This window comes from Culicoides brevitarsis, chromosome 3 (genome assembly GCF_036172545.1).
Source record: "Culicoides brevitarsis isolate CSIRO-B50_1 chromosome 3, AGI_CSIRO_Cbre_v1, whole genome shotgun sequence".
Taxonomy (NCBI): domain Eukaryota; kingdom Metazoa; phylum Arthropoda; class Insecta; order Diptera; family Ceratopogonidae; genus Culicoides; species Culicoides brevitarsis.
Genome location: NC_087087.1, coordinates 33,112,761 through 33,138,959, shown reverse-complemented (window position 1 = coordinate 33,138,959; position 26,199 = coordinate 33,112,761). Strand labels below are relative to the sequence as shown.

Here is a 26,199-nt window from a genome sequence, read left to right as displayed (position 1 = left end):
TTTTGCAACTCTAAACTGCCAAAAAATTGAAACTGAAAAAAAAAATCCTTTGACATAGTTTTGTTTTGAAAACTAAATCAAGAGAAAAAAAACTGTGTCAAAAACTGTGTCAAAGCCATTTTTTGTCAAATCTTGCTCCAAATGGATAAAAATTTATCAGAGGGCTCTAATTTATCATTTTTAATCATTTTATAACTCAAAACTGCCAAAAAATTGAAACTGAAAAAAAAAATTTCCTTTGACATAGTTTTGTTTTAAAAACTAAATCAAGAGAAAAAAAACTGTGTCAAAAACTGTGTCAAAGCCATTTTTTGTCAAATCTTGCTCCAAATGGATAAAAATTTATCAGAGGGCTCTAATTTATCATTTTTAATCATTTTATAACTCAAAACTGCCAAAAAATTGAAACTGAAAAAAAAAATTTCCTTTGACATAGTTTTGTTTTAAAAACTAAATCAAGAGAAAAAAAACTGTGTCAAAAACTGTGTCAAAGCCATTTTTTGTCAAATCTTGCTCCAAATGGATAAAAATTTATCAGAGGGCTCTAATTTATCATTTTTAATCATTTTATAACTCAAAACTGCCAAAAAATTGAAACTGAAAAAAAAATTTCCTTTGACATAGTTTTGTTTTAAAAACTAAATCAAGAGAAAAAAAACTGTGTCAAAAACTGTGTCAAAGCCATTTTTTGTCAAATCTTGCTCCAAATGGATAAAAATTTATCAGAGGGCTCTAATTTATCATTTTTAATCATTTTATAACTCAAAACTGCCAAAAAATTGAAACTGAAAAAAAAAATTTCCTTTGACATAGTTTTGTTTTAAAAACTAAATCAAGAGAAAAAAAACTGTGTCAAAAACTGTGTCAAAGCCATTTTTTGTCAAATCTTGCTCCAAATGGATAAAAATTTATCAGAGGGCTCTAATTTATCATTTTTAATCATTTTATAACTCAAAACTGCCAAAAAATTGAAACTGAAAAAAAAAATTTCCTTTGACATAGTTTTGTTTTAAAAACTAAATCAAGAGAAAAAAAACTGTGTCAAAAACTGTGTCAAAGCCATTTTTTGTCAAATCTTGCTCCAAATGGATAAAAATTTATCAGAGGGCTCTAATTTATCATTTTTAATCATTTTATAACTCAAAACTGCCAAAAAATTGAAACTGAAAAAAAAAATTTCCTTTGACATAGTTTTGTTTTAAAAACTAAATCAAGAGAAAAAAAACTGTGTCAAAAACTGTGTCAAAGCCATTTTTTGTCAAATCTTGCTCCAAATGGATAAAAATTTATCAGAGGGCTCTAATTTATCATTTTTAATCATTTTATAACTCAAAACTGCCAAAAAATTGAAACTGAAAAAAAAATTTCCTTTGACATAGTTTTGTTTTAAAAACTAAATCAAGAGAAAAAAAACTGTGTCAAAAACTGTGTCAAAGCAATTTTTGTCAAATCTTGCTCCAAATGGATAAAAATTTATCAGAGGGCTCTAATTTATCATTTTTAATCATTTTATAACTCAAAACTGCCAAAAAATTGAAACTGAAAAAAAAATTTCCTTTGACATAGTTTTGTTTTAAAAACTAAATCAAGAGAAAAAAAACTGTGTCAAAAACTGTGTCAAAGCCATTTTTTGTCAAATCTTGCTCCAAATGGATAAAAATTTATCAGAGGGCTCTAATTTATCATTTTTAATCATTTTATAACTCAAAACTGCCAAAAAATTGAAACTGAAAAAAAAAATTTCCTTTGACATAGTTTTGTTTTAAAAACTAAATCAAGAGAAAAAAAACTGTGTCAAAAACTGTGTCAAAGCCATTTTTGTCAAATCTTGCTCCAAATGGATAAAAATTTATCAGAGGGCTCTAATTTATCATTTTTAATCATTTTATAACTCAAAACTGCCAAAAAATTGAAACTGAAAAAAAAAATTTCCTTTGACATAGTTTTGTTTTAAAAACTAAATCAAGAGAAAAAAAACTGTGTCAAAAACTGTGTCAAAGCCATTTTTGTCAAATCTTGCTCCAAATGGATAAAAATTTATCAGAGGGCTCTAATTTATCATTTTTAATCATTTTATAACTCAAAACTGCCAAAAAATTGAAACTGAAAAAAAAAATTTCCTTTGACATAGTTTTGTTTTAAAAACTAAATCAAGAGAAAAAAAACTGTGTCAAAAACTGTGTCAAAGCCATTTTTTGTCAAATCTTGCTCCAAATGGATAAAAATTTATCAGAGGGCTCTAATTTATCATTTTTAATCATTTTATAACTCAAAACTGCCAAAAAATTGAAACTGAAAAAAAAATTTCCTTTGACATAGTTTTGTTTTAAAAACTAAATCAAGAGAAAAAAAACTGTGTCAAAAACTGTGTCAAAGCCATTTTTGTCAAATCTTGCTCCAAATGGATAAAAATTTATCAGAGGGCTCTAATTTATCATTTTTAATCATTTTATAACTCAAAACTGCCAAAAAATTGAAACTGAAAAAAAAATTTCCTTTGACATAGTTTTGTTTTAAAAACTAAATCAAGAGAAAAAAAAACTGTGTCAAAGCAATTTTTTGTCAAATCTTGCTCCAAATGGATAAAAATTTATCAGAGGGCTCTAATTTATCATTTTTAATCATTTTATAACTCAAAACTGCCAAAAAATTGAAACTGAAAAAAAAAATTTCCTTTGACATAATTTTGTTTTAAAAACTAAATCAAGAGAAAAAAAACTGTGTCAAAAACTGTGTCAAAGCCATTTTTTGTCAAATCTTGCTCCAAATGGATAAAAATTTATCAGAGGGCTCTAATTTATCATTTTTAATCATTTTATAACTCAAAACTGCCAAAAAATTGAAACTGAAAAAAAAAATTTCCTTTGACATAGTTTTGTTTTAAAAACTAAATCAAGAGAAAAAAAACTGTGTCAAAAACTGTGTCAAAGCAATTTTTGTCAAATCTTGCTCCAAATGGATAAAAATTTATCAGAGGGCTCTAATTTATCATTTTTAATCATTTTATAACTCAAAACTGCCAAAAAATTGAAACTGAAAAAAAAATTTCCTTTGACATAGTTTTGTTTTAAAAACTAAATCAAGAGAAAAAAAACTGTGTCAAAAACTGTGTCAAAGCCATTTTTTGTCAAATCTTGCTCCAAATGGATAAAAATTTATCAGAGGGCTCTAATTTATCATTTTTAATCATTTTATAACTCAAAACTGCCAAAAAATTGAAACTGAAAAAAAAAATTTCCTTTGACATAGTTTTGTTTTAAAAACTAAATCAAGAGAAAAAAAACTGTGTCAAAAACTGTGTCAAAGCAATTTTTGTCAAATCTTGCTCCAAATGGATAAAAATTTATCAGAGGGCTCTAATTTATCATTTTTAATCATTTTATAACTCAAAACTGCCAAAAAATTGAAACTGAAAAAAAAATTTCCTTTGACATAGTTTTGTTTTAAAAACTAAATCAAGAGAAAAAAAACTGTGTCAAAAACTGTGTCAAAGCCATTTTTTGTCAAATCTTGCTCCAAATGGATAAAAATTTATCAGAGGGCTCTAATTTATCATTTTTAATCATTTTATAACTCAAAACTGCCAAAAAATTGAAACTGAAAAAAAAAATTTCCTTTGACATAGTTTTGTTTTAAAAACTAAATCAAGAGAAAAAAAACTGTGTCAAAAACTGTGTCAAAGCCATTTTTTGTCAAATCTTGCTCCAAATGGATAAAAATTTATCAGAGGGCTCTAATTTATCATTTTTAATCATTTTATAACTCAAAACTGCCAAAAAATTGAAACTGAAAAAAAAATTTTTCCTTTGACATAGTTTTGTTTTAAAAACTAAATCAAGAGAAAAAAAACTGTGTCAAAAACTGTGTCAAAGCAATTTTTGTCAAATCTTGCTCCAAATGGATAAAAATTTATCAGAGGGCTCTAATTTATCATTTTTAATCATTTTATAACTCAAAACTGCCAAAAAATTGAAACTGAAAAAAAAAATTTCCTTTGACATAGTTTTGTTTTAAAAACTAAATCAAGAGAAAAAAAACTGTGTCAAAAACTGTGTCAAAGCCATTTTTTGTCAAATCTTGCTCCAAATGGATAAAAATTTATCAGAGGGCTCTAATTTATCATTTTTAATCATTTTATAACTCAAAACTGCCAAAAAATTGAAACTGAAAAAAAAAATTTCCTTTGACATAGTTTTGTTTTAAAAACTAAATCAAGAGAAAAAAAACTGTGTCAAAAACTGTGTCAAAGCCATTTTTGTCAAATCTTGCTCCAAATGGATAAAAATTTATCAGAGGGCTCTAATTTATCATTTTTAATCATTTTATAACTCAAAACTGCCAAAAAATTGAAACTGAAAAAAAAAATTTCCTTTGACATAGTTTTGTTTTAAAAACTAAATCAAGAGAAAAAAAACTGTGTCAAAAACTGTGTCAAAGCAATTTTTGTCAAATCTTGCTCCAAATGGATAAAAATTTATCAGAGGGCTCTAATTTATCATTTTTAATCATTTTATAACTCAAAACTGCCAAAAAATTGAAACTGAAAAAAAAAATTTCCTTTGACATAGTTTTGTTTTAAAAACTAAATCAAGAGAAAAAAAACTGTCTTTGACATACTTTTGTTTTAAAAACTAAATCAAGAGAAAAAAAACTGTGTCAAAAACTGTGTCAAAGCCATTTTTTGTCAAATCTTGCTCCAAATGGATAAAAATTTATCAGAGGGCTCTAATTTATCATTTTTAATCATTTTATAACTCAAAACTGCCAAAAAATTGAAACTGAAAAAAAAAATTTCCTTTGACATAGTTTTGTTTTAAAAACTAAATCAAGAGAAAAAAAACTGTGTCAAAAACTGTGTCAAAGCCATTTTTTGTCAAATCTTGCTCCAAATGGATAAAAATTTATCAGAGGGCTCTAATTTATCATTTTTAATCATTTTATAACTCAAAACTGCCAAAAAATTGAAACTGAAAAAAAAAATTTCCTTTGACATAGTTTTGTTTTAAAAACTAAATCAAGAGAAAAAAAACTGTGTCAAAAACTGTGTCAAAGCCATTTTTTGTCAAATCTTGCTCCAAATGGATAAAAATTTATCAGAGGGCTCTAATTTATCATTTTTAATCATTTTATAACTCAAAACTGCCAAAAAATTGAAACTGAAAAAAAAATTTCCTTTGACATAGTTTTGTTTTAAAAACTAAATCAAGAGAAAAAAAACTGTGTCAAAAACTGTGTCAAAGCATTTTTTGTCAAATCTTGCTCCAAATGGATAAAAATTTATCAGAGGGCTCTAATTTATCATTTTTAATCATTTTATAACTCAAAACTGCCAAAAAATTGAAACTGAAAAAAAAATTTCCTTTGACATAGTTTTGTTTTAAAAACTAAATCAAGAGAAAAAAAACTGTGTCAAAAACTGTGTCAAAGCCATTTTTTGTCAAATCTTGCTCCAAATGGATAAAAATTTATCAGAGGGCTCTAATTTATCATTTTTAATCATTTTATAACTCAAAACTGCCAAAAAATTGAAACTGAAAAAAAAAATTTCCTTTGACATAGTTTTGTTTTAAAAACTAAATCAAGAGAAAAAAAACTGTGTCAAAAACTGTGTCAAAGCCATTTTTTGTCAAATCTTGCTCCAAATGGATAAAAATTTATCAGAGGGCTCTAATTTATCATTTTTAATCATTTTATAACTCAAAACTGCCAAAAAATTGAAACTGAAAAAAAAATTTCCTTTGACATAGTTTTGTTTTAAAAACTAAATCAAGAGAAAAAAAACTGTGTCAAAAACTGTGTCAAAGCCATTTTTTGTCAAATCTTGCTCCAAATGGATAAAAATTTATCAGAGGGCTCTAATTTATCATTTTTAATCATTTTATAACTCAAAACTGCCAAAAAATTGAAACTGAAAAAAAAATTTTCCTTTGACATAGTTTTGTTTTAAAAACTAAATCAAGAGAAAAAAAACTGTGTCAAAAACTGTGTCAAAGCAATTTTTTGTCAAATCTTGCTCCAAATGGATAAAAATTTATCAGAGGGCTCTAATTTATCATTTTTAATCATTTTATAACTCAAAACTGCCAAAAAATTGAAACTGAAAAAAAAATTTCCTTTGACATAGTTTTGTTTTAAAAACTAAATCAAGAGAAAAAAAACTGTGTCAAAAACTGTGTCAAAGCCATTTTTTGTCAAATCTTGCTCCAAATGGATAAAAATTTATCAGAGGGCTCTAATTTATCATTTTTAATCATTTTATAACTCAAAACTGCCAAAAAATTGAAACTGAAAAAAAAAATTTCCTTTGACATAGTTTTGTTTTAAAAACTAAATCAAGAGAAAAAAAACTGTGTCAAAAACTGTGTCAAAGCCATTTTTTGTCAAATCTTGCTCCAAATGGATAAAAATTTATCAGAGGGCTCTAATTTATCATTTTTAATCATTTTATAACTCAAAACTGCCAAAAAATTGAAACTGAAAAAAAAAATTTCCTTTGACATAGTTTTGTTTTAAAAACTAAATCAAGAGAAAAAAAACTGTGTCAAAAACTGTGTCAAAGCCATTTTTTGTCAAATCTTGCTCCAAATGGATAAAAATTTATCAGAGGGCTCTAATTTATCATTTTTAATCATTTTATAACTCAAAACTGCCAAAAAATTGAAACTGAAAAAAAAAATTTCCTTTGACATAGTTTTGTTTTAAAAACTAAATCAAGAGAAAAAAAACTGTGTCAAAAACTGTGTCAAAGCCATTTTTTGTCAAATCTTGCTCCAAATGGATAAAAATTTATCAGAGGGCTCTAATTTATCATTTTTAATCATTTTATAACTCAAAACTGCCAAAAAATTGAAACTGAAAAAAAAAAATTTCCTTTGACATAGTTTTGTTTTAAAAACTAAATCAAGAGAAAAAAAACTGTGTCAAAAACTGTGTCAAAGCCATTTTTTGTCAAATCTTGCTCCAAATGGATAAAAATTTATCAGAGGGCTCTAATTTATCATTTTTAATCATTTTATAACTCAAAACTGCCAAAAAATTGAAACTGAAAAAAAAAATTTCCTTTGACATAGTTTTGTTTTAAAAACTAAATCAAGAGAAAAAAAACTGTGTCAAAAACTGTGTCAAAGCCATTTTTTGTCAAATCTTGCTCCAAATGGATAAAAATTTATCAGAGGGCTCTAATTTATCATTTTTAATCATTTTATAACTCAAAACTGCCAAAAAATTGAAACTGAAAAAAAAAATTTCCTTTGACATAGTTTTGTTTTAAAAACTAAATCAAGAGAAAAAAAACTGTGTCAAAAACTGTGTCAAAGCCATTTTTTGTCAAATCTTGCTCCAAATGGATAAAAATTTATCAGAGGGCTCTAATTTATCATTTTTAATCATTTTATAACTCAAAACTGCCAAAAAATTGAAACTGAAAAAAAAAATTTCCTTTGACATAGTTTTGTTTTAAAAACTAAATCAAGAGAAAAAAAACTGTGTCAAAAACTGTGTCAAAGCCATTTTTTGTCAAATCTTGCTCCAAATGGATAAAAATTTATCAGAGGGCTCTAATTTATCATTTTTAATCATTTTATAACTCAAAACTGCCAAAAAATTGAAACTGAAAAAAAAAATTTCCTTTGACATAGTTTTGTTTTAAAAACTAAATCAAGAGAAAAAAAACTGTGTCAAAAACTGTGTCAAAGCCATTTTTTGTCAAATCTTGCTCCAAATGGATAAAAATTTATCAGAGGGCTCTAATTTATCATTTTTAATCATTTTATAACTCAAAACTGCCAAAAAATTGAAACTGAAAAAAAAAATTTCCTTTGACATAGTTTTGTTTTAAAAACTAAATCAAGAGAAAAAAAACTGTGTCAAAAACTGTGTCAAAGCCATTTTTTGTCAAATCTTGCTCCAAATGGATAAAAATTTATCAGAGGGCTCTAATTTATCATTTTTAATCATTTTATAACTCAAAACTGCCAAAAAATTGAAACTGAAAAAAAAAATTTCCTTTGACATAGTTTTGTTTTAAAAACTAAATCAAGAGAAAAAAAACTGTGTCAAAAACTGTGTCAAAGCCATTTTTTGTCAAATCTTGCTCCAAATGGATAAAAATTTATCAGAGGGCTCTAATTTATCATTTTTAATCATTTTATAACTCAAAACTGCCAAAAAATTGAAACTGAAAAAAAAAATTTCCTTTGACATAGTTTTGTTTTAAAAACTAAATCAAGAGAAAAAAAACTGTGTCAAAAACTGTGTCAAAGCCATTTTTTGTCAAATCTTGCTCCAAATGGATAAAAATTTATCAGAGGGCTCTAATTTATCATTTTTAATCATTTTATAACTCAAAACTGCCAAAAAATTGAAACTGAAAAAAAAAATTTCCTTTGACATAGTTTTGTTTTAAAAACTAAATCAAGAGAAAAAAAACTGTGTCAAAAACTGTGTCAAAGCCATTTTTTGTCAAATCTTGCTCCAAATGGATAAAAATTTATCAGAGGGCTCTAATTTATCATTTTTAATCATTTTATAACTCAAAACTGCCAAAAAATTGAAACTGAAAAAAAAAATTTCCTTTGACATAGTTTTGTTTTAAAAACTAAATCAAGAGAAAAAAAACTGTGTCAAAAACTGTGTCAAAGCCATTTTTTGTCAAATCTTGCTCCAAATGGATAAAAATTTATCAGAGGGCTCTAATTTATCATTTTTAATCATTTTATAACTCAAAACTGCCAAAAAATTGAAACTGAAAAAAAAATTTCCTTTGACATAGTTTTGTTTTAAAAACTAAATCAAGAGAAAAAAAACTGTGTCAAAAACTGTGTCAAAGCCATTTTTTGTCAAATCTTGCTCCAAATGGATAAAAATTTATCAGAGGGCTCTAATTTATCATTTTTAATCATTTTATAACTCAAAACTGCCAAAAAATTGAAACTGAAAAAAAAATTTCCTTTGACATAGTTTTGTTTTAAAAACTAAATCAAGAGAAAAAAAACTGTGTCAAAAACTGTGTCAAAGCCATTTTTTGTCAAATCTTGCTCCAAATGGATAAAAATTTATCAGAGGGCTCTAATTTATCATTTTTAATCATTTTATAACTCAAAACTGCCAAAAAATTGAAACTGAAAAAAAAAATTTCCTTTGACATAGTTTTGTTTTAAAAACTAAATCAAGAGAAAAAAAACTGTGTCAAAAACTGTGTCAAAGCCATTTTTTGTCAAATCTTGCTCCAAATGGATAAAAATTTATCAGAGGGCTCTAATTTATCATTTTTAATCATTTTATAACTCAAAACTGCCAAAAAATTGAAACTGAAAAAAAAAATTCCTTTGACATAGTTTTGTTTTAAAAACTAAATCAAGAGAAAAAAAACTGTGTCAAAGCCATTTTTTGTCAAATCTTGCTCCAAATGGATAAAAATTTATCAGAGGGCTCTAATTTATCATTTTTAATCATTTTATAACTCAAAACTGCCAAAAAATTGAAACTGAAAAAAAAAATTCCTTTGACATAGTTTTGTTTTAAAAACTAAATCAAGAGAAAAAAAATGTGTCAAAAACTGTGTCAAAGCCATTTTTTGTCAAATCTTGCTCCAAATGGATAAAAATTTATCAGAGGGCTCTAATTTATCATTTTTAATCATTTTATAACTTAAAACTGCCAAAAAATTGAAACTGAAAAAAAAATTCCTTTGACAATGGAAAATCCCCTTCAAAAAATCTCCTTCATTTATGTTTTTCAATGTTGATCGAGATAACTTTTATCACTGAAGATAATTCGCACAATGAAAAAATGTCTCGTAATGTTTACTGATAATTGATAAGATTTTTTTTATTATAAAAACAACCGTTTAGATGGTCAAACTGCTCTCTGGAATTCCAGTAACGGAAGAAATCCAAGCGATATAATGCGAGGTCTTTGTTCCCACAGCTGGATATGTTGGATTTATGCATGGCTTAACGCTCCACGAAACAATTCCATATTGAACCATAACTCCGTCTTTCCATGTGACAATTGGACCGCCTGAATCTCCGTTGCAATCAGCAACGCCTCCTCCGCGAACGCCATTGCAACAGTTAAAGTCATAAATTGCCAATCCAGCGGATTGATGAATTTGTTTGCAGTCTTCGTTGTTAATGACGAAATAGTCGCCGCGATGAAGTTGAACGGGAGTGTTTCCATTCTACGAGGAAAATTTAAATTAATTAAAAATTTAAAAAAAAATGACTTAAGCTTTAGTTAAAGAAAAAAATTAAAATAAGTCAAAAAATGATTTAGATTTCAAAGAAAATTTCAAGAATTTTTTTTTATTTTTTTTTTAAATTTTTTTTTTTTAAATATTTTTTTTTAAATTTTTTTTTATTTTTTTTTTTTACTTTTTTTTTTATTTTTTTTTTAATTTTTTTTTTTAAATTTCGAGCCAATTAGAATTTTTTTTTGAGAAAAAAAAATATGTTTTTTTAAATTTTCAAAAAAATTAAAAATAAAGTAAAAAAAAAATTCTTAAGTCAAAACTTAAGCAACTTAAGCTTCATAAAAAAAATTCTTACGTTATCTCGTCCCCATCCAATAACTGCAGCGGGCGTTTGAAACGATGGTCCCTCAACTTCCCATTGACTATAGGGCAATTTCACGGGCTGTGCTTGAGCTCCAAACTCAATTGGTTTGTCAAGTCGCAACAATTGAATGTCATCCGCGACGTAAGAAACATAATTAGGATGACGCACATTTTGAACCACATTATAGACATTTGGTCCGTTATAATTGCGATTTGTGACGCCCCATTGGATGGCAGTGCAAGTACAATGAGCTGCTGTCAAGATCCAATATTCGTTCAAAATACTTCCGCCGCACGAGAAGCCACTGCCGTAATAACAAGCAACGGTGAAGGGAAATTCCTCGACTGTCGTTGGCGTTCCTCCAACAATGAAGGGATTCATTTCCGTCGATCGACTAAGAGACATTTGAGCAGAAAATGCCGTGCCAACGAAGGCTAGAAGAAGAAGTTGTAAAAGTGCCATTTTGATAATTACTGAAGGGATTTCGGGGGATGTCGAGCAATTTATACGAAAATTTGGAGGTAATCTTATCGGATTTATTGTTTTTACAGATTTTTTGTATTTTTTCATGAGTAATCAATTCGCGATAATTATGTCGAAATGTAATCTGATAAGATTAAATTAAAAAAAAAAAAAAGAATTTCACACCCTTAAGATTTTAATTTTACATTAAAAATTATCAAAAAATATTTTTGCAATTCTAAAAAAATAAATTTCTTAGATTTATCATCTCAAAAGTAATTTTTTGCTAATTTTAATACCGAATCAATAATTTTTACTTCTGATATCGCTAAAAAAAAAAACAATGAGTTGTTGAAAAGTACACATTTTAAAATAAAATTTAAAACATATGTTTCTTTTCGCGAACAAAATGTCAAAATAAAATAAATAAAAACAATTAAATCTTAAATTTTTTGAATTCTTTCATTTTTTTCAGCAAAATGTTTAATTTGTAACAAAAATTTATAAAAAAAATAAATTGAAAAAAAAAATAAAATTAATAAGTAAGAAAAAAAAAATAGAAAAAGTAGTCGTCTAAAGAACGACATACTATACCGCATTTCGATATTACATACATATCTTTATTGTTGTCCTCACTTTACAATTTCATACTCCTCATTTCAATTTTCCGAACTTTTTATCAACTACAGACTTTCCATTGAAATGCATATATTTCATAATTTTGTACCCCTAATTTCACATTTTCGTAATCCTCGAAAAAGAAGAAAAACGGTCATGAAATTTTTCAAGTCAAGTTTTAATCAACTTTCGATGGATTTCAAAGCTAAAATTGAATAAATATTCATTCTAAAGATGATTTCTGTTCATATTGGGTCGATATTTGACGTAACAAAAAAATCAGAGTTTGGAGGTTCAAACTCTGATTTTTTTTGCCAGTCATTTTTTGATCACTTTTAAGCCTAAAATTGAATAAATATTCATTCTAAAGTTCATTTCTGTTCATATTGGGTCGATATTTGACGTAACAAAAAAATCAGAGTTTGGAGGTTCAAACTCTGATTTTTTTTGCAAGTCATTTTTTGATCACTTTTAAGCCTAAAATTGAATAAATATTCATTCTAAAGTTCATTTCTGTTCATATTGGGTCGATATTTGACGTAACAAAAAAATCAGAGTTTGGAGGTTCAAACTCTGATTTTTTTTGCAAGTCATTTTTTGATCACTTTTAAGCCTAAAATTGAATAAATATTCATTCTAAAGTTCATTTCTGTTCATATTGGGTCGATATTTGACGTAACAAAAAAATCAGAGTTTGGAGGTTCAAACTCTGATTTTTTTTTGCAAGTCATTTTTTGATCACTTTTAAGCCTGAAATTGAATAAATATTCATTCTAAAGTTCATTTCTGTTCATATTGGGTCGATATTTGACGTAACAAAAAAATCAGAGTTTGGAGGTTCAAACTCTGATTTTTTTTGCAAGTCATTTTTTGATCACTTTTAAGCCTAAAATTGAATAAATATTCATTCTAAAGTTCATTTCTGTTCATATTGGGTCGATATTTGACGTAACAAAAAAATCAGAGTTTGGAGGTTCAAACTCTGATTTTTTTTGCAAGTCATTTTTTGATCACTTTTAAGCCTAAAATTGAATAAATATTCATTCTAAAGTTCATTTCTGTTCATATTGGGTCGATATTTGACGTAACAAAAAAATCAGAGTTTGGAGGTTCAAACTCTGATTTTTTTTGCAAGTCATTTTTTGATCAAAGCCTGAAATTGAATAAATATTCATTCTAAAGTTCATTTCTGTTCATATTGGGTCGATATTTGACGTAACAAAAAAAATCAGAGTTTGGAGGTTCAAACTCTGATTTTTTTTGCAAGTCATTTTTTGATCACTTTTAAGCCTGAAATTGAATAAATATTCATTCTAAAGTTCATTTCTGTTCATATTGGGTCGATATTTGACGTAACAAAAAAATCAGAGTTTGGAGGTTCAAACTCTGATTTTTTTTGCAAGTCATTTTTTGATCACTTTTAAGCCTAAAATTGAATAAATATTCATTCTAAAGTTCATTTCTGTTCATATTTGGTCGATATTTGACGTAACAAAAAAATCAGAGTTTGGAGGTTCAAACTCTGATTTTTTTTGCAAGTCATTTTTTGATCACTTTTAAGCCTAAAATTGAATAAATATTCATTCTAAAGTTCATTTCTGTTCATATTGGATCGATATTTGACGAAACAAAAAAATCAGAGTTTGGAGGTTCAAACTCTGATTTTTTTTGCAAGTCATTTTTTGATCACTTTTAAGCCTAAAATTGAATAAATATTCATTCTAAAGTTCATTTTTTGATCACTTTTAAGCCTAAAATTGAATAAATATTCATTCTAAAGTTCATTTCTGTGCATATTGGGTCGATATTTGACGTAACAAAAAAATCAGAGTTTGGAGGTTCAAACTCTGATTTTTTTTGCAAGTCATTTTTTGATCACTTTTAAGCCTGAAATTGAATAAATATTCATTCTAAAGTTCATTTCTGTTCATATTGGGTCGATATTTGACGTAACAAAAAAATCAGAAAAACTCTGATTTTTTTTGCAGATTTTTTGATCACTTTTAAGCCTGAAATTGAATAAATATTCATTCTAAAGTTCATTTCTGTTCATATTGGGTCGATATTTGACGTAACAAAAAAATCAGTGTTTGAACCTCCAAACTTGTTCCTTGATTTTTGAAAAAATAAAAATGTTTCATTTTAATAAAAATTTTAATTTTAAATAAAAATTTATGAAAAATAAAATTTTATTCAAAATAACCCAATTTGATTTAATAACAAGCATTTCAAAATAAATATTTTAAATATAATATATAAATAAAAAAAATATTTATTAATCATTATTTTGAATAAATAAATAAAATATTAATAAAAAATTATTTCAATGCAGATTTTGATGAATATATTAAATTTTCGTTTCTAATAAAAAATTATAAAAAAAAAATAAATAAAATTTAATTTAAATAAATATAACGTATTTTGATTTAATATCAAATTATTTATTAAAAAAATAAATATTTAATAATTTATGAATAAAAAAAATTTATTTACTGATCATCATTTTTAATAAATGAATAAATAAATAATAAATTATTAAAAAAAAATTCAATAAAAAATGACTTTTTTTCAATAAAAACCAAACTTTATATCATCATTAATTCATTAAATTAAATAATTTAAAAACATTTATTTACTAAAATTCATTTTAATAAAAAATTAATCGAAACCGGCAAAAAGCTTAATGCTCATATATAAATATGTCAATGCGTAAATAGTACACACCACAAAAACTTTTTTCGTCACTTCTCGTTGTATTTTTGCCTAAATTACCATATAACAATAACAAAAAAAAAAAAAATAAATAAATAAACAGTGACAACGGGGAGCTTTGTAGAAGCAACAAGCATATCAACACTTGACTTTTTATTTATTTTATTTTATTCTAGTGTCGGTCTTGTCAGTCTTTTATCGACTTTTGACGCGATAAGTTGTGTGCCAACTTACCTACCGGGTATCATTCCGAAAGGAGAATGACCTGATACAACAAAAAAAAAATAAAAAATTGTGAACTTGAACTTAAACTTGCTAATTTACGATAATAAGGAAGAACTTTCTGAGTCACAAACGTGTTTTTTTAGTGAAAAAATGTTTAGAATTTTTTTCTTTTTATTATTTTGTGGATTTTCGAAAGCAAATTTATCGAGACCTCATATAATTTTCATCCTCGCCGACGATTTGGGATTCAATGATGTCTCATTTCACGGATCTTCGCAAATTCCGACGCCAAACATTGACGCCTTGGCTTATTCCGGGATCATTTTGAACCGTTATTACGTGACGCCGCTTTGTACCCCGTCGCGAGCTGCTCTCATGACGGGCAAATATCCCATTCATACGGGTATGCAACATAATGTCATCTATGGCATGGAGCCTCGGGGACTTCCGTTGAACGAAACCATCCTTCCGCAACATCTCAATCGACTCGGATACAAAAGTCACATCGTTGGAAAGTGGCATTTGGGACATTTTAAGCGAGTTTATACGCCGCTCTATCGCGGATTTGACTCTCACGTCGGCTGTTGGACCGGACATCAGGATTACAATGATCACACGGCGGAAGAATCGGGCGTTTGGGGTCTCGATATGCGACGCGGACTGGATATTGAACGAGATTTGCACGGAAAATACACGACAGATGTGATTACGGAAGAAGCTACGAAGATAATTAAGAGTCATAATGCGAGTAAACCACTTTTCTTGTATTTACCTCATGTAGCGGTGCATTCGGCAAATCCGTATAATCCACTGCCGGCTCCCGATGACGTCGTTGCTGAGATGAGTCACATTCAGGATTACAAAAGAAGACGATTTGCAGGTAAAATTTGCTTTTTTTATTCTTGAAAAAAATTTTTTTTTTCATTAAATTTATTTTTTTTATCCAAAAATTAATTTAAAATTTTTAAAACGTTAAAAATTTCTTGAAAAAAATTTTTTTGTTTTTTTTTTATTTTTTCAAGAATTAATAAAATAATTTTTTTTTTAAATAAATTTAAAAAATTAAATTAAAATTAAATTTAAAATTATTTTTTTTTAAATTTCATGAAAAAAATAAACTTTCAAGCTTTCAAGAATTAAAAAAAAAATAATTTGGATATCAATTTTTTATTACAAAAAATTTTAAACTAATTTAATTAAAAAATGCAAATTATTAAAATTTAATTAAAAAAAAAATTAAAATATAAAAATTAATAATATTAAATAATTTGGATCGAAATTTTATTAAATTATTTAATTTTTATTTTTAAGACAAAATTTAAATCAAATTTCAAAAAAATTTAAGTAAAATTAATAATTAAAAATTAATTTAAATTGAAATAAAATGAAATCAAAAATTTCAAATAAATTTGATTAAAAAAATTAAATTATTTTAAAATAAAATAAATAAATTAATTAATAATTCATTAAATTAAATAATTAAAAATTAAATTTATCAAAAATAATAAAATTAAAATTTATTAAAAAAAAATTCATTTTAATTATATATTTTTTTTTTTGTATTTTCTAATTAATTTAATTTAATTCTAATTAATTTTTGAAAATTAATTTAAAAAGAAATCAATTTTAATTCATTTTTTATTTTTTTTTTTTTTATTTTTTATAAATTTTTTGAGCCTTGAAAATGCCTTCAAAACTAAAAATTTCTATATTTTTTTAGCTGTTCTTACCAAACTCGATCGTTCCGTGGGAGAAGTCGTCAAAGCCTTACATGCCTCAAAAATGCTCAACAACTCAATTATCATCTTCAGCACAGACAACGGAGGTCCCGCTGCGGGTTTCAACATCAACGCCGCCTCAAATTGGCCTTTACGAGGCGTCAAAAACACTTTATGGGAAGGCGGCGTACGTGGCGCAGGATTAATTTGGTCTCCCTTACTCAAAAATCGTGAACGTGTCTCGCATCAATTGATTCACATCGTTGATTGGCTTCCAACGCTCTACAGTGCTGCAGGGGGAGACGTCAGGTATTTCATGAAATTAACAAATTTTCATCAAATTTGCTCAAAAAAAATATTTTTAGTGCCTTAAAAGACATCGACGGATTAAATTTATGGCCTGCTCTATCGGAAAATCTCACATCGCCCCGAACTGAAGCCTTGATAAACATCGATGACATCTGGAACAGCCATGGAATTGTCGTGAACGATCACAAACTCGTATTGGGAACAAATTATAACGGCGCTTGGGACAGTTGGTATGGCCCGGAAGGCGATCGGAAGCCAAAAAGTTATAAAATTAACCAAGTGAGAAATAGTGAAGCAGGAATCGCGTTAAAAATGTTGAATTTATTACCAAATAACGACAAGATAAAGTAATTTTTCGTGATTTCGTGCTTGAAAAATAAATTTTAATGTAAATAATTTTCAGAATCTTGCGAAAAAATGCAACTATTGAATGCCCATCGAACATCAAACATGTCGAATGTAACCCTCTGGAGGGTCCTTGCCTGTTCAACGTCGCTATGGATCCCTGTGAACGTCAAAATCTCGCAAAACAGTAATTTAAAAAAAAATTTATCTAAAAAAAATTCTTAAAAATTTTTTTTATAGATTTCCATCAATTTTGAGCTCAATTCTCGCTCGTCTCAACTTTTACAACTCAACTGCCATTCCGCCAAACAATGCCCAATCCGATCCTCGTGGCAATCCAAAGTTATGGGATTATACGTGGACCAATTTCGACGATTATCATCTCATTGAGATGGAAAATAATGGAATTATGGATAAAGTTCATACCGTCATCGAGACATCTTGACTCCAATAAATCGATTTTTTTTACTTTTTTAATTAATTTAATTTTTTTTAACAGTTTAGTACATTGTTCCTAAAATATTTCAGGATTTTTGGGCTGGAAATGTCAACTTATACGGAGAAAAAAAAGTATCTCTTAGGTTTTTATCACAAAAGACGCAAGAACTTGTTGGTTAAAAGAAGCGTGCGAAATATCAGATCGTTTAAAATGGGTTAGCGTCGGCATTTTTCATGACTAGCGTGCAACTGCTTACAGAATTTCAAGATCACAGTGACGGATTTCCGGGAATTTTTTCTAAAAATAATGAAAAATTTGAATTTTTGAGTGAAAATAAGGCAAAAAAGTGACTTACTCTTAATTTCATCTCAATTCTGTCAATTTCGCCGCCCATCAAGTCAACGATATTCTCTCCATGTTTCAGCATGAAAGACTCTACTTCATCAATTGTCTCAAAATTTTTGATTTCCTGCGAGAAATTTTAATTAAAAACGGAAAATTTTGATTTTAAGTGAATTTTTACCTCCAACAAAGCATTTAAATCCAACTTATCCAAGTAAACTCGGGTCAATTCCCTGCCATCGAAGTCCATTTCAGCCTTATAACGCACCAAAGTGTTGCCCATGTCGATTCCCTTCACATCGTGAATTGCCCTGATCATGATGTCAGCCTCCAATTCCGAGTTAATTTTGTCGATATCCTCCTGCGGAATCGATCTGCCTACCAAAGCGGCGACATTTGTGTAAATAATGAACGAAGCAACGCCTCCGAGCATGCATCCAACTAACAAAGACCCCACAGCATCAGGCACAGATGACCCCGTGACGAGCGACAATCCCATACAAGATCCCGCCAAACCCACAGAAAGCACTGCGGCAGCATCTTCTGTCAAAACAACGTTCACGCAAGGATCTTGTCCACGCAAAACGTACTCCTTGAAGGAAATGTTCATCTTTTTTGCGCCCAAACGGATGCGATTCATGGCGACGATGAGTGTAGCGCCCTCGGAAACAAGCGAACCGCCGAGAATGAGAAGAGCCCAGGTGAGATCTCCAACGGGAGCGGGGTTAAGTAAGCCAACGATGCCGTGATAGAAGGAAAGACCGGTGCCGACGCAGAAGATACCGACGCCTGATATGAGGGACGAGACGTATTTCATGTTGGAATAGCCGTAAGGATGGTCAGAATCTGCAGTTTGTGTGGATTTGTGGATGCCATACGCTAAGATGAGTTGATTGAGAGTATCAGCCAGGGAGTGAATTGCTTCGGCGAACATGCTGTGTGAACCGGTATACACCCAAGCGCCGAATTTGAAGATGAAGTTTGCAGCGTTACTGAAAAAAAATTGAAAAATTTTTTTTAAAAAGATTAAAAATGGAAATTTTTTGAATTTTTAATAAAAATTTTTGAAAAATTAAAGAAAACTTAAAATATATATGCAGAAAAAAATAAAAATTTAAAAAAAAATTTAATTCTGAAATTTTTCTTTAATTTTTTGAAAATAAAAAAAATAATAAAAAATTCTTTAATTTTTTTTAAATTAAAAAATTAAATTCTTTAATTTTTTTGAAAATAAAAAATAATATAAAATTCCTTAATTTTTTGAAAATAAAAAAAATATAAAAATCTTTAATTTTTTGAAAATGAAAAATAATATAAAATTCTTTAATTTTTTTTTTTCTTTAATTTTTTGAAAAAATAAAATTCTTTAATTTTTTTGAAAATGAAAAATAATATAAAATTCTTTAATTTTTTTGAAAATAAAAAAAATATAAAATTCTTTAATTTTTTTTAAAAAAAAAATAAAAAATTTTTTGAAAATATAAAATTCTTTAATTTTTTTTGAAAATAAAAAAATAAAATTCTTTAATTTTTTTGAAAATAAAAAAATATATAAAATTCTTTAATTTTTTGAAAATAAAAAAAAAAATATAAAATTCTTTAATTTTTTTGAAAATTAAAAAAAATATAAAATTCTTTAATTTTTTTGAAAATAAAAAAAAATATAAAATTCTTTAATTTTTTTGAAAATAAAAAAAATATAAAAGAAATTTCTTAAAAAAAAATCTCAAAAACTTACATTCCAACAGCAGTCAAAACCACTTTTCCGCTACCCCCAAATAACCCAGTTTCTTCATCGACTTCCTTCGTTTTACTTCCTATCTCTCTCCTATAATCTCTCAAACGTCTCTTTACCGTAAAAATATTCTGCTGATGTTTTTTCTTCTCAATTTCCCGTTTTAGGCACTCTTTCAGGAGACTTTCTCGCGATCCCCATACCTCGATAGCTTTCGCTTCGACATCTTTCCTCCAATAAACCGTGATGGGCGGCTCTTGTTCGTACGGCGAACGTCGTTTCGTCTTCGGAAGCGATTCCAAATCCGCTGGTTTCAGCAAAAAATCCGACATTGCTCTGACTGGCGTGATAAAATTCCGTTCGAGCGAAAGATGCGACGGATCTGCCTTCGAACGTTTCTTTGGCGATGCTGCTGGAGGAGTTGCGGGCGGCGTAACAATCGTTGCTTCCTTATCCAAATTGATTTTCAGCTCTTGTTCCAACGCGCGTTTCACTTCTTCATCCGATTTGTCCTTGACACTCGCCGCAACGCTCGTTAAACTCGCAACATCGACTTTTGGTTTCTCGATGATGACAGTTTGGAGCTTCGACTCGTCATTCAGTGTCGCCTTAATCACGAGTTTTCCCTTGTTTGTGTCGATTTCGAGATTTTGAACGCTAACTTTCTGCTTTTCTGGAGTTGCCGCAGGAGCAGTTGGAGTCGTTTTGCACATGCATCGACTGAAAATGAGGAATTTCGGCGATAAGTCTCCCTTCAAGGTACGTGCCAGCAATATCGAGAGTCTCCGATTCGTTGGCAAGTCATGGAAAAGAGCACCTTTCGCGATGTTCTCGGGACGTCGAACATGCTTCGAGAGGTGCTCCGTTGTGCGTCGCAGCATCTTGAGGCGATCTTCAGGTAAAAAGTTTTTTTTTATTTGTAAAAAGTCGAGAAAGTGACTTTTTAGGCAGACATTATTGTCGAACGAATGACGGCAAGAAAATTGTTGACGATGGTTCGGAGAATGTCAGCGAGGATTTTTTACGTGAAATTATTTAAAATTTTAATGTAAAATCCTCGAAAATTTGCTTTTAATTTTCTTCCGTGACGACCAAAACACTCACTTTTGTCATTTCTTCTGTCAAATTGAAGTTTTTTTTGCTAATTCAAGTAAATCATAGATGGCGCTTTATTTTGATGTATTTTTCCGACAAAATTCGCCAATTTTTTTGAACAAAAATTTAATTTTTTTTAGAAATTATCAAATCAATTTTTTTTAAATTTTTATAAATTTTGAGACAAAAACTGTTTTCTATTTTTTTTTCTTTTTTTTAATGAATTTCTAACTTATTATTTCTAACTAAATTATTTAATCAATTTTGAGTCAATTTCAAATTTTTACAAATTTTAGAAATTTTTCCTCATCAATTTTATTAAATTTTGTAAAAATTTAAATTTTTTTTTTTTCGAAAAATTTATATAAAGAATTTTTCACATTTCCCAACTTTCAGAAATTATCTTATAGATTTTTTTGACTTTTTGAAAATTTAGACAAAAAATTTCTTTTCTGAAAATGTTTTTTTGAAAGAAAATTTAATATTTTACATCTTTTACAAAATCGATTGTTTTATAATTTTTGCAAATTTCGAGACAAATCTGTTTTAAGAAATCTTTTGGAAAAAAACTTTTTTGAAATATTTTTTTTAACTTTTTCGAACTTTCAGAAATAATTTATTAGATTTTTTAAAACTTTTGTAAATTTTTAGAAAAAACCTGATTTCAAAAAATTTTTTAATAAAGAATTTTTACTTTTTCCAAATTTTAGAAATTATTTTATGGATTTGTTTTTTTAATTTTTGAAAATTTTGAGACAAAATCTAATTTTTGAAATTTTTTTTAAAGTAATGTCTTCCAATTTCAACTCCCCGAAAAAAATAAGGTAACCAGCATAATTTCAAAACAAATTTCTCCCAAGTTGAGTTTTAAATTATCTGATCACCCTATGGTTTTGACGACCGCCGAGTCATCCTGTTTTCGTCGTCGCAAACATTAAAAAAAGTCACGTAAATTAACTCGCTCGTCACAGAAAATCCCGCAAAATGATCATCACGGTGAAAAATCTTCAGCAGCAAACGTTTCAAATTGAGTTTGATGCCTCGCTGACGGTAAGATTCGCAAAAAATCTCGGGGAAAGAAAAAAATTTGGCACATTTTCTCGTGCTTTCTTTTTGCAAAGGGCTTTCAGCACATTTTACGAGCTTTTCGCCTTGAAATTAGTTGAAAAATTGCCCAAAAATCGGTTTTTTGATTAAAATAAAGCATGAACAAGCGTAAAATTCTTCATAAAAATGTGTCAGAAGTAAAATGTCCTTATTTGACGCCGCTTTTCCGCGTTTCCGTATTTCCAGGTTGCGAAGCTCAAGGAAAAGATCGAAGCTGAGCGCGGCAAAGATTATCCAGTGTCACAACAGAAGCTCATCTATTCAGGTAATTTTCTGATTTTTTGTTGTTTTTTTCTGCGAAAAACGAAAAAATTTCATGCAACTTTCTTTGTTTTGCATCGTGCGTGCGTGCATGCAGGTCTTATTTTGGACGACGAACGTACGGTTGAGTCATACAAAGTCGACGAGAAAAAGTTCATCGTCATCATGATAACAAAGAAATCCGAGGGAAGTGAGCCTGCTGCCGCTGCCAGTTCTGCGGATGCCTCTGTTGCTGCCAAAAAGGAGACTGAAAAGAAGCCGGAACAAAGTAGCCCAGCAAAAGCGACAAAACCCGAAGCAACGCCCGCGGAATCAACACCAACTACCGAATCAACAGGAGCTTCGGGAACAACGCCAGCCGCTGCTACGGATTCAGATTCGTCGGTAACACGCGCCGCTGAATCCGCTCTTTTGCTCGGGGGCGACGAATACGAAACGACAATTACGAACATCATGGAAATGGGTTACTCGAGAGCAGAAGTCGAACGTGCGTTGCGTGCCAGTTTCAACAATCCAGATCGTGCCGTCGAATATTTGCTTACGGGCATCCCCGAGTTTATGGAGCCTCCAGCTGGCGGACAAGCAGAAACGGGCGAACGACAAGATCCCGTTGGAGCGGCGAGAACTGAAGGCGGCGATGGTAAAAAATTTATTTTTTTCAAAAATTTAAAAAAAAATAATTTTTTACCTTTTTTTTAGATCCTTTGGCATTTTTACGAATGCAACCACAGTTCCAACAAATGCGATCTGTCATACAACAAAATCCAGAACTTTTGAATGCTTTATTACAACAGGTAAATTTTTCATTTTTTTTAACCTAAAAAAATTTTTAAAATTAAAAAAAATAAAAAAAAAATAAAAAAAAAAAAATAAAAAAAATTAAATAAAAAAATTAAATTTAAAAATTAAAAAATAAAATTAAAAAAAAATTAAAAAAAAAAAAATTAAAAAAAAAATAAAAAAATTAAAAAAAAATTAATTAAAAAAAATTTTTTTTTGTAGATTGGTCAGACAAATCCCGCACTTTTGCGACTCATCAGTGAGAATCAAGAAGCTTTTGTAAATATGCTGAATGAGGCGCCCGAAGCAGGATCCGGCGGAGGAAATGCTGCGTCTGTAGCAGAAGCTGCGGAAAATTTAGTTAATCCTCCGGAGGGAATTCCGCGCGAAAATGTCATTGCTGTCACACAACAAGATCGTGAAGCAATTGATCGGGTAAGGAAAAATCATTTAATTGAACTGAAAATTTAATTTAAAAAAAAAAATTAAAAATTAAAAAAAAAATTTTGAATTTTTTTTATAAAAATTTTGAATTTTTTTTATAAAAATTTAGAATTTTTTTTATAAAAATTTTGAATTTTTTTTATAAAAATTTTGAATTTTTTTTATAAAAATTTTTAAACTTTTTTATAAAAATTTTTAAATTTTTTTATAAAATTTTATTTAATTTAGTTCAATTTTTGGAACATTTTAGATAAGAAAAATCAAAGTTTTCATTAAAAAAATTTTAAAAATATTTTTTATAGTTCCAACAATAAGAAAAAAATCAAATTTTAAGAATAATGAAAATTATTTATAAATTTTTAAATAATAAAAAAAATTATTTTTTTTATTTTTTTAGAAAAATTTTTTATATTTTTGTGCATTTACATTTTAAAAATAAAAAATATTATTTTTAATTTATGTTTTTTTAAATTTTTATATTTTTTTAATTTTTTTTATTTAATTAAATTAATTTATTTGTTGAAAATTGGTCAAAAACATTATTTTTTAAAAAAATAATTAATTTAATTTATTTAATCAATTATTTTATTTTCTTAAATTAAAAAATTAATAATTTTTAAATATTTTCAATTAAATAATAATTTTAATAAAATAATTTTTAATTAATTTAATTTTTTTTTCTCAATTTCAGCTCACAGCACTTGGATTTGACGAACAAATGGCCCTTCAAGCGTATTTCGCATGTGAGAAAAATGAAAATTTAGCTGCTAATTTCTTACTATCTCAAAATTTCGACGACTAAAATATGTGTTTCAAGTCATAAATACATTTATATTTAGAAAAAAACATAATAAGATGGAGGATTCAATAAAAAAAATAATGAAAAAAAAAAATAATGATAGTGCATTAAAAACATTTTCATATAAAAAAAAATAAAATAACGAGAAAACACAGGATTTTATTTGTTTTGGGGACCTTTAACTTAATAAATCCATAAAAAAATATGCAAAAATAAAAAAAAATCACTTAACAAGGGGAAAAATTGCCCTACTTGGAAAGCACTTTAGGAAACGGCTTGAGATTTTGTCAAAATCAAAGAAGAAATTTTTTTGAAACTTGAATAAAAAAAAAATATTAAGAGTTTTGTTTTTTGTTTAATTGTTTTTTTTTTGTAAATTTTTTAGATTTTTTTTTTTGTAAAAATTGTGAAAAATCACAAGATATTTTTTAAAATGTAACTTTAATATTTTTCACTTTTATCGCTTTTTTATACTATAAAAGTTAAGAAAAAAAATTAAAAAAAAAAGATAAAATAGACAAATAATGCTAAAAAACATAAAAATAGCGATAATTGAACAGAAATGTATATGATTGACCCAAATGTTTCATTTTATCTGCAATAAAGTCATTTGAAAATATTTTTGTTTTTTTTTTCTTTAAATGTCAATGTGCGATTTAACCCATACGTCAAAATATCAACAAACAAAACAAATCGAAATGGACGTCGTTAGTACACAAAAATTAAGTGAAAAAGTGAATAAAAAGTCAAAAAAATCAGAAAAAAAGAAAAAACGCAAGAGAAGTCACTCCTCAAGCAGTAGCGACAGCAGTTCGTACAAATCCTCGAAGAAAAAGTCGAAAAAATCCAAGAAAAAGAAGAAAAACAAACACAGCAAAAAGGAAACTTCAAAAGATGCGCCGAAAAATACAAAATCCGAGTCAGAAGAAGAAGAAGATTACGGAATTCCGCTTGACTTGATGAACACCAAAGCAAAAGCGCCCGAAAGTCGCGAGGAATACGAAAAAAGACAAAGTGTCGTGCGGAAAGTTTACGACGAGGAAACCGGTCGACATCGCTTGATAAAAGGCGACGGCGAAGTAATTGAAGAAATTGTCAGCAAATCGAGACATGACGAAATTAACAAAGCTGCAACCCAATCGGATGGAAGTACGTTCCAAAATAAACTTGGTTTGAGTAAAAGTGATCCGAATAAAAAATGAAAAATTTTTACAATAATTTATTGCCGAGTTGTTAATTTAAGATAACCAGATGGCATGAAGCTTGACAGGGGGTGCGATTCTTTTAGTTGAGTGGCTTCCTTAAATTTTATCAAAAATTTAGATTTTTGAAAAATTTACAAAATTATTTTCAAATTTATGAAAATTAAACAAAATTTGTCAAAACTAACAATTTCCAAATTTTAATTTATTCAAAATTTTTTAAAATTAATTCAAAATTTTTCGAAATTAATTCGAAATTTGTCAAAATGAACTTAATTTATTCAAAAATTTTCAAAATTCATTCGGAATGAACTTAATTTATTCAAAATTTGTCGTAGTTCATTCAAAATTTTTTAAAATTTATTCAAAATTTTTCGAAATTTGTCAAAATGAACTTAATTCATTCAAAAATTTTCGAAATTCATTCGGAATGAACTTTATTTATTCAAAATTTGTCAAAGTTCATTCAAAATTTTTTAAAATTTATTCAAAATTTTTCGAAATTCATTCGAAATTTGTCAAAATGAACTTAATTTATTAAAAAATTTTCGAAGTTCATTCGAAATGAACTTAATTTATTCAAAATTTTTCGAAGTTCATTCGAAATTTGTTGAACTTCATTCAAAATTTGTCGAAATGAACTGAATTCGTTCAAAATCTTTCAAAATTCATTCGAAATTTGTTGAAATTCATTCAAAATTTAATTTATTTTTAATTTACTTCAAAATTTTTCTGAATTCATTCAAAATTTTTAGAAATTTTTATTTGTCGAAATGAACTGAATTCAAAATTTTTTCGAAATTTGTTCAAAATTTGTCGAAATGAACAATTCGTTCAAATTCATTAAAAATTCATTCAAAATTTAATTAAAACTCAATTTATTTTTGAAAATTGAAAAATTCAAAAATTTGTCGAAATTCATGAAAAATTTATCAAATTGACTAAAATTATTCAAAATGAACAAAAAATCTACGAAATAAACCACGCCACAGGAAACCAACGCCTTAAATCGCAACTACCAAAACCACATCGGAAACGAAAAATGAAACT

The 26,199-nt window shown here is 27.5% G+C and overlaps 5 protein-coding genes across 5 annotated transcripts; 3 read left to right on the top strand and 2 right to left on the bottom strand.

Annotated features, from left to right (window-relative positions):
* Positions 1–9,847: 9,847 nt before the first annotated feature.
* Positions 9,848–11,018, bottom strand: LOC134835529 (mite allergen Der f 3-like). Its single transcript, XM_063850409.1, has 2 exons — positions 10,548–11,018; positions 9,848–10,180 (listed from the first exon to the last, which is right to left on the bottom strand). Exons 1-2 carry the CDS (start codon positions 11,016–11,018, stop codon positions 9,848–9,850), a joined length of 804 nt encoding a protein of 267 aa, XP_063706479.1.
* A 3,578-nt stretch (positions 11,019–14,596) lies between these two features.
* LOC134834254 (arylsulfatase B) lies at positions 14,597–17,398 on the top strand. The gene is made up of 5 exons (XM_063848843.1): positions 14,597–15,453; positions 16,294–16,600; positions 16,657–16,947; positions 17,004–17,132; positions 17,186–17,398. Exons 1-5 carry the CDS (start codon positions 14,724–14,726, stop codon positions 17,388–17,390), a joined length of 1,662 nt encoding a protein of 553 aa, XP_063704913.1. The 5' UTR covers positions 14,597–14,723; the 3' UTR covers positions 17,391–17,398.
* LOC134834253 (proton-coupled zinc antiporter SLC30A9, mitochondrial) lies at positions 17,307–20,570 on the bottom strand. Its single transcript, XM_063848842.1, has 4 exons — positions 19,465–20,570; positions 17,908–18,718; positions 17,740–17,853; positions 17,307–17,681 (listed from the first exon to the last, which is right to left on the bottom strand). Exons 1-4 carry the CDS (start codon positions 20,340–20,342, stop codon positions 17,637–17,639), a joined length of 1,848 nt encoding a protein of 615 aa, XP_063704912.1. The 5' UTR covers positions 20,343–20,570; the 3' UTR covers positions 17,307–17,636.
* An 892-nt stretch (positions 20,571–21,462) lies between these two features.
* LOC134834703 (UV excision repair protein RAD23 homolog A-like) lies at positions 21,463–24,552 on the top strand. Its single transcript, XM_063849450.1, has 6 exons — positions 21,463–21,606; positions 21,850–21,928; positions 22,022–22,564; positions 22,624–22,718; positions 22,927–23,139; positions 23,840–24,552. The coding sequence occupies exons 1-6, from the start codon at positions 21,541–21,543 to the stop codon at positions 23,948–23,950; spliced, it is 1,107 nt and encodes a 368-aa protein (XP_063705520.1). The 5' UTR covers positions 21,463–21,540; the 3' UTR covers positions 23,951–24,552.
* Positions 24,553–24,636: 84 nt separating this feature from the next.
* On the top strand, positions 24,637–25,169 carry LOC134834704 (ADP-ribosylation factor-like protein 6-interacting protein 4). The gene has a single exon (XM_063849451.1). It carries the CDS (start codon positions 24,646–24,648, stop codon positions 25,147–25,149), a length of 504 nt encoding a protein of 167 aa, XP_063705521.1. The 5' UTR covers positions 24,637–24,645; the 3' UTR covers positions 25,150–25,169.
* Positions 25,170–26,199: the final 1,030 nt, after the last annotated feature.